This window comes from Lathyrus oleraceus, chromosome 1 (genome assembly GCF_024323335.1).
Source record: "Lathyrus oleraceus cultivar Zhongwan6 chromosome 1, CAAS_Psat_ZW6_1.0, whole genome shotgun sequence".
NCBI lineage: Eukaryota > Viridiplantae > Streptophyta > Magnoliopsida > Fabales > Fabaceae > Lathyrus > Lathyrus oleraceus.
In genome coordinates this window covers 453,244,870-453,252,830 of record NC_066579.1, presented here as the reverse complement: position 1 = coordinate 453,252,830, position 7,961 = coordinate 453,244,870, and the positions used below count along the sequence as shown (strand labels likewise).

Below are 7,961 nucleotides of genomic sequence, written 5' to 3'. Positions count from 1 at the left end.
CTAGGGCAGATGCCCTAGCCAATCCAATTGACGCATGCATTCAATTTTTAAGAGGAGTCGCCAATTGAATTGGCGTCTCCTCCTAAAAGTGGGTTAGTTTGAGATTTTTTTTAACTAGGGGTATTTTGGAAATTTCTTTGAAAAAGTGGGTTATTTTTGTAAAAATTTCGAATATTTTTTCTTTTTTCTAAATAGAATAAGTGTTTAATGGTGATGCACTGACAATGTAAAAAAGTTTTACACTGTCATCCAATAAGAATATATTACTTTGTCATGTCATATAAGTATTTTAAAATTTTCAGTCTGATTTGGCGGAATACATCATCGTCATTGGTTGACAGTATAAAATAAATTTACAGTTATTGATAAAGTAAATAATAATTATAAATGCGGATATTTTTTAATACCATTCAATTATCGATTGATTTGTCAGATCATTGACACCTAAATGAGATGGAAGACAAAACAAACTTATAATAGAATAAAAATAGATGGATTTTTAATTTTTATTGAAAAAATTAAAAATTAGAAATAAATTAAATTGAGAGATTAAAACTACAAAATTATATTTAAAAAAATAAAAGTATTTTTTTTACGAGTACAAGAAAGTATTTAAAGTTGTGTGATAATCCGTTTGTCTGGTGACACGACACCGTTTAACCGATCTAGAACCTTCTTCAGCTCTCTTTGGTAAGCAGAAGAACTAGAATAATCTGGGCACGTCGTTAATAACATAACACACTATTCACTTTTCCATTTCTAAATCTCCAAAAACCCTAGCTAAACCCTGCTATAAATAAAAAAAAACCATTTCTCTTCTCTCTTTCATATTCATTTTCAAACAATACACATCCTCTTCTGGCCATGGCTGCTGCCACCGCCTTGCTCCGCTCTCTCCGCCGCCGAGATGTTGCTTCTTCTTCCTACTCCGTCTTTCGTTCGGTAACATCTCTTAATTCTTCTCTGTGGTTGATTTTCAGCTTTTATTTGTTCCGCGTTAGCTTTGTTTCTTTTACTCTTATTGAAGGTTTATTATTCTATTGAAATATGTTCTGTTTGTTTTTATTTTGATCTATCTATTTCATGATTCTGTTCAAATTTTGGATCAGCTTGTCTGAATTTTGGACTATTTAGTTTCGCTTTTGATTTTCTACCGTTTTTGTGCTTGTTGGATATAGTTGTATAATAGAAATATAACTCCCAATTTTATAGTGTAGATCTTTGATAACCTTTTGAAGCTGGTTCTGTAATACGATTTACGTGTTTTTTTATTATTGGATATAGTTATTGTACTTCAATTCAAGCGAAATAAGTTGTAATATATTCCCAGTTTTGTGGTGTAGTTATTTAAATTTTAATCTTTTAGATTAGAAGCTGGTTTTCTAGTAGTATTTTCGTGCTAAAGTACTTGCAGAAGTTTAGATTAGAAGCTGGTTTTCTATTAGATATCTGAATTTAATCTTTTAGGTTAGAAGCTGGTTTTCTACTAATGTTTGTTTCATAAATTATGTGTTTTTGTGCTAACCGGCTTGGTCGTTAGCCAATGATATTGCTATTATTGCAGTCAATCTATGGGTTTCTATCTTACAGTATTGGAATTGCTTTTTGCCTGTATATATACAATTGAGTTTCTAGCATAAGCTAGCTACATATTTTTTGAATTTGGGATCTTGATAAAGTATGTGAACAATTGTTTGATATTATGGCGTATCTATAGAATTGTAATTGATTGACTTTTTATATGAAGTGTGTTGCTGATTATTCTGAAGGAAGCTTTTTCTTACTATGACCTTGGCTTGCAGTTAACAAACGGCAGTACTAAGCCTGCATATGTTAGTCACAGTTGGTCAAGTTTGTCTCGGCCATTCAGGTGATTTTTGTTGTTTTGATTTTGTTTGTAAAAGTGCAATCCTCTTAGAGAAGCCACTTTTTTAATCTTATATCATAATTACTCATAATACCTCTTATTGTTATGCAGTTCAAGGCCCGCTGGAAATGATGTCATTGGTATTGATTTGGGTACAACTAATTCATGTGTTTCTGTTATGGAGGGAAAGGTAAGTCATTATTTCTTCGGATTTGCTTGTATGTGTTCCCATTTTCCATTGATGGGATTTGTGCTGACTTTGTTTATGTCATTTCAGAATCCAAAAGTCATTGAGAATTCTGAAGGTGCACGAACTACACCATCGGTGGTTGCTTTCAACCAGAAAGGGGAGCTGCTTGTAGGTACACCAGCCAAGCGTCAAGCTGTAACTAACCCAACAAACACTCTATTTGGTATCAAGCGTCTGATTGGTAGGCGCTTTGATGATGCACAAACCCAAAAAGAGATGAAAATGGTTCCATTCAAGATTGTTAAGGCTCCCAATGGAGATGCATGGGTTGAAGCTAATGGACAGCAATATTCCCCTAGCCAAATTGGTGCCTTTGTTCTCACCAAGATGAAGGAAACTGCAGAATCTTATCTTGGAAAGACAGTTTCTAAGGCTGTAGTTACTGTTCCAGCTTACTTCAATGATGCTCAAAGGCAGGCAACAAAAGACGCTGGTAGAATTGCAGGTCTTGATGTGCAAAGAATCATCAATGAGCCCACTGCTGCCGCACTTTCATATGGGATGAACAACAAGGAGGGTCTCATTGCTGTTTTTGACCTTGGTGGTGGAACATTTGATGTTTCCATCTTAGAAATTTCTAATGGTGTTTTTGAGGTATGCTAGTTTATTTACCCTGTCATCATTTCTTAGCCTGTTGGAAATAATAATATGAGAAGCTTGTTTGTACTGATTACATTTTTTGTATCAAGGTGAAAGCAACAAATGGTGACACTTTCTTGGGAGGAGAGGACTTTGATAATGCCTTATTGGAGTTTTTGGTGAGTGAATTCAAGAGGACTGAGAGTATTGACCTTTCTAAGGATAGGCTTGCCTTGCAAAGGCTTCGCGAAGCTGCTGAGAAAGCTAAGATAGAACTGTCTTCAACATCTCAGACAGAGATAAACTTGCCTTTCATCACTGCTGATGCATCTGGTGCTAAGCATCTGAACATCACATTGACTAGATCTAAGTTTGAAGCTCTAGTAAATAACTTGATTGAAAGAACTAGGGCTCCATGTCAGAGCTGTTTGAAGGATGCAAACATATCTGTCAAGGACATTGACGAGGTTCTTCTTGTTGGAGGGATGACCCGTGTGCCTAAAGTCCAAGAGGTGGTTTCAGCGATATTTGGAAAGTCTCCCAGTAAAGGAGTAAATCCTGATGAGGCAGTTGCAATGGGAGCAGCACTCCAGGGTGGTATCCTACGTGGAGATGTTAAAGAGCTACTGCTTTTGGATGTAACACCCCTCTCTCTGGGTATTGAGACTTTGGGTGGTATCTTTACAAGGTTAATCAACCGTAACACTACTATTCCCACAAAAAAGAGTCAGGTAATCCTTAAATCTACTGATGATTGTTAATTTTCTTCAAAAGGGTATTCAGTTTTTCCAAAATAATTGGACAATGAATCTGTATTTTTGTTGCGGTTGAATGTTCTCCTGACTTGTGATATAACTGTTCCAGGTCTTTTCAACGGCAGCTGACAATCAGACACAAGTAGGTATCAAGGTGTTACAAGGTGAGCGGGAAATGGCTACTGACAACAAAATGCTTGGAGAATTTGAGCTTGTTGGCATTCCTCCTTCTCCAAGAGGCATGCCTCAGATTGAGGTCACTTTTGACATTGATGCCAACGGTATTGTTACCGTGTCGGCCAAAGACAAGTCCACCGGTAAAGAACAACAAATCACTATTAGGTCGTCTGGTGGACTTTCAGATGATGAGATTGACAAGATGGTGAAAGAAGCAGAGTTACATGCTCAAAAAGATCAAGAAAGAAAGGCTCTCATCGATATTAGAAACAGTGCGGATACTTCCATCTATAGCATCGAGAAGAGCTTAGGTGAATATAGAGAGAAGATTCCTAGTGAAGTGGCCAAAGAAATTGAGGATGCAATTTCAGATTTGAGAAGTGCCATGTCAGGGGAGAATATTGACGAAATCAAGTCAAAGCTTGATGCGGCTAACAAAGCCGTCTCCAAGATTGGAGAGCACATGTCAGGTGGTTCTAGTGGCGGTCCCTCAGCTGGTGGTTCTCAAGGGGGGGACCAAGCTCCAGAAGCCGAATATGAAGAGGTGAAGAAATGATACTCAAAGCGGTTTTTTTATGGTTTTCCTTAGATAATTGTTTTAAGATGAGTTGTTTTTAGTTTAGTAGAGGAGTATATGGTCACTTATTTTGGTATCTAACGGTAAGATTTTATTTATTTATACTGAAGGCTTTTTAATATGTAATGTTCTTGGAGAGTTGGATCACGCTGGTTAAATAATCATATTGAAATTTTTGCATAGTAGTCTATTCTCTGCTTGTTGATTGCATTCTTTTTATTTTGCGCATGAAGGACTGTGTAATTTTTTTGGAATTTCTGCTATATAGGGTAGAATTACATATAAAAAGGGTAAGTAGTAGTACTAGTTAAAATATTGTAGTGCACATGTTATTGTAATTCATTCTTTTTGACGTGGATCTAAGGTTGTATTAGGAACAAAGTATCTGAAAAATATAGATGCAATTTGAACTTTCTTGTTGAGCAAGTTTGTGTCCCTTATTAGAATATACAGAGCGCTTACTGCTCTGTTCACGGGCAAACTTTGGCACCTTTTGCAAAGGATGTCACTAAGATGAAGTCCCATGGGTCGTAAAAAAAAACAAATGGAATAAAATAGGAAATCTGAATATTGATGTTTAGAAATTGGACAGAGTGAAGACAAGAGAAGACAAGTTGTAACTTTTTTTTGTATTTAAGCAACTAGGATGAAGTGACCCAATAAAACCAACATACTAGTACATGCGAGTTGAGTAGCACTGAAACTAGATTAAAAAATGGTGAATGATTGACGAATTAATTAGCCATCAATTTACTAGTTAGGGGGTGGAAAATGGATCTCATTCGTTGGATATGTTTTGTTCACTTTTTCTTTTAGAGTGGACCAAGATTATAATCCTTCACTCTAATATATTTGACTTGTTCTTCTCTATTTTCTTTATAGATTTTTGCATGCGTGTACATTGTTAAGAGTTTAACTATGTTTGTTCCTATGTACTCCATTTTTTTTTTAAAACTTTTGTAGAACGGCTTTAAATTAGGTGATATTGTAAATTTGAGAATAAAGAAGATGGTTTTTTAATCCATTCTTAATACTTCTTAGTCACCGAGCGAAATTATTTAAATGTTTTTAGCTTTCGGAGATACATTTCCGGATATTATAAATTCTGAATGAATTTTGAAATATTTCAGAGAGTATCTCCGTAACAATTTAAAATATACACACTTAAAAACTATTATACATTTGAGTTGGATCAGATGTTATATTTTATTTATATGTATTGATGTTATATTTTATTTATATGTATTCAAATGAATGCTTAAATCATATTATACGATCGAAAATAGAAAAATTTACATGTATAATTTTAGATGGTAAAAAAATATCATACATAAATAAAATATCAATAAATATTAAAATATCATATAATCAAGATCAATAAAGTAGTAAAATCGTCAAAATAAAATACAGATCATAATACTACTACTATATATTAAAACATTATTGTGTATGTTTGACTATCTTTTATCTACCTCCCTTGTCTCCTTTGCCAGTTTTGTCTCCTCGGGCATCAATCACACCCTTTAACGTTGTCTCTGGTACATCAATGTCCCTTGTGTCTTTGTCATGATGACACCTAGTACCTGTCTCACATCAGATTCATCATGGAAGATACCTTTGTCAATATCTACATGCACAATCTCCACTATGTGAAGACACCTAGATAAAACATATCCAGCATGATCTAGTTGTGCATGCTCATCCTTTAGTATCTCCAAACGAGTTGGTCTTGACAGGCCTTTTGGAAGAGCCTACACCATGTACGATGTGACATCCTGAAGAATCATTTGATGTATCCTTCGACGTAACTCCAGGCGCTCTGGTAGCCTGTGTCTCCTCTGATACCAGATGATTCTAATAATCATAAAAATTATATATGTATACATGTCAAGGCAGGAGGAGCAGAGACAACAGGGTGTCTGGGAATGGCCTGAGTATAGTCGAACTGCTGCATGACGCGCTCGGGCCAATAAGGAGCAATGAGATGCGATACACATGCTAACCATTTAGAATATAACATTATCTCGTCAAATGGTTGCGTCTCGCGGTGATCAACATAGTTGTTGAAGTGCATGTCCTCAGCAACCAAACGGTCAAGATGGACTTTGTAAGGCTCGGTCGCCTGGTTCCCTCTGAGCGGGATAAAAGCAATAGCACACATCATATCCTCGGTGTAATCAGGTACACTCGCCTAGCCAGAGATGTGTGGGAAGTGAGGATCCAACCTTGAAATGAAAAGTTTGGAATGCATGAATCATCAGTAATGGTTTTGCAAAGATGAAACGAAAATGATAAAGAAACATTCAAAGACCAGTCATTATTACCGTCAGTAGTGTGATGCTTCCTGTGACTTGCTTTGTCTTTGACATGCAACCCTCTCTCAGCTTCGAATGCAGGTAAACTAGATAAGTTGCGTCCCAGTTGTACTCATGGATCTGTTTGAAATCCACGAAGTAACGTAGGTAGACGATATTTGCATAGGTGGCACTCTTGTCCACAAAAATTGCAGTACCAACCAAATAAAACATGTATGCTCTTTATGCAGGCGATGTGTGGAATGCCACCTGCTCATCACCATCCGCCTATTGTGCACTCGGGAGCACATCCTCATATACCTTATTCAGGTATACAAATCTGGCATGAGCACTCCTAATCTTATCCAACTCATTCATCGCCTCCCCTAGATCAGCCCTCGGATACTATACCATCATCTTGGGTGCCTCATCTTTGGTCATCTTCCCATAACTTGGGAATCTCCCCTTGATCGGATGATGTAGCGAACATGAGACACGTTGAGTGTGATAAACATTTCACCATACGGGAGATAAAACGACAAGGTCTCCGAGTGCCATCTCTTCATGAATATATTAAGCATCATGTGGTTGATAGTAGTATAATTGGTCATGCATAAGTCCTTCAGGCCAAATAAGAATAAAATCGACTGAAACCATTCCTCATTCGAATGAGGCAATGCAACAATCTTCCTCTGGTGGTTAAGAAACTTTTGCGGATCGCGCTCCTGAAAATTTTCAGAAATAATCAATGTTAGAAATTAAAATTAACGTAAAAATAAATAAAAATCCAACTAATGCTACCCCTCTGTCCTAGATATGTCTGGCAGTATGGTCTGGATATATAGGCAATAAGGACAAACCGACCATACCATCTCCAAAAGCCTCACCCTCTGGAGGTGGCACTGGATCAGCATGTGCAACAATGAGAGGTGGGAGTGGATCAATAGCATCAATAGTATGAGGTGGGAGTGGATTAGCAATATCTACAGTAGGAGGTGAAACTGGTGAAACCTAACGCCTACGGGAGGATTAAGGGAGTGATGCGTCAGATGGTGAATCTCGTCTCCTATAGGAAGAAGAAGATTGAGAAGATAGAGTGGAATGAGGAGAAGCACAAGCCCTAGAAGTAGACAACTCTTCCTGACCAGAGGGATCAGGAGCATCTGAAACTTACTGACTCTTCTCTCGTTGAACGGATGTGTGTTGAGTAACCATGTCATGCCTCAATCCATCATGTCTATGAGACATTATGTTTGTAAGTTAAAGTAAGGCATACCATTAGTGCTTGCAAACAACACAAGTAAGAAAATTATTATAAAAAAAAATTGAGAAATTTCTGGAGATGCATCTCAGATTTCTGGGAAATTAAACCGCTGAAAAATTACGGAGATGCATCTCCGGTTACTAGAAAACTAAATCGCTGAAATTTTTTGGAGATGCATCTCCAAAAACTTCTTCAACT

General features: G+C 36.8%; 1 protein-coding gene across 1 annotated transcript; it reads left to right on the top strand.

Annotated features, from left to right (window-relative positions):
- The first annotated feature begins 645 nt into the window (after positions 1-645).
- LOC127083837 (heat shock 70 kDa protein, mitochondrial) lies at positions 646-4,390 on the top strand. The gene is made up of 6 exons (XM_051024177.1): positions 646-942; positions 1,803-1,870; positions 1,979-2,057; positions 2,145-2,711; positions 2,807-3,427; positions 3,561-4,390. Exons 1-6 carry the CDS (start codon positions 865-867, stop codon positions 4,182-4,184), a joined length of 2,037 nt encoding a protein of 678 aa, XP_050880134.1. The 5' UTR covers positions 646-864; the 3' UTR covers positions 4,185-4,390.
- The last annotated feature ends 3,571 nt before the right edge of the window (positions 4,391-7,961 follow it).

Bases quoted from the DNA above. Each gene is read 5' to 3' on its own strand.
- LOC127083837 (XM_051024177.1), top strand. From the start codon at position 865: ATGGCTGCTGCCACCGCCTTGCTCCGCTCTCTCCGCCGCCGAGATGTT. The intron at 2,712-2,806 runs GTATGCTAGTTT...TTTTGTATCAAG, and splicing joins TTTCTAATGGTGTTTTTGAG to GTGAAAGCAACAAATGGTGA. The intron at 3,428-3,560 runs GTAATCCTTAAA...TAACTGTTCCAG, and splicing joins TTCCCACAAAAAAGAGTCAG to GTCTTTTCAACGGCAGCTGA.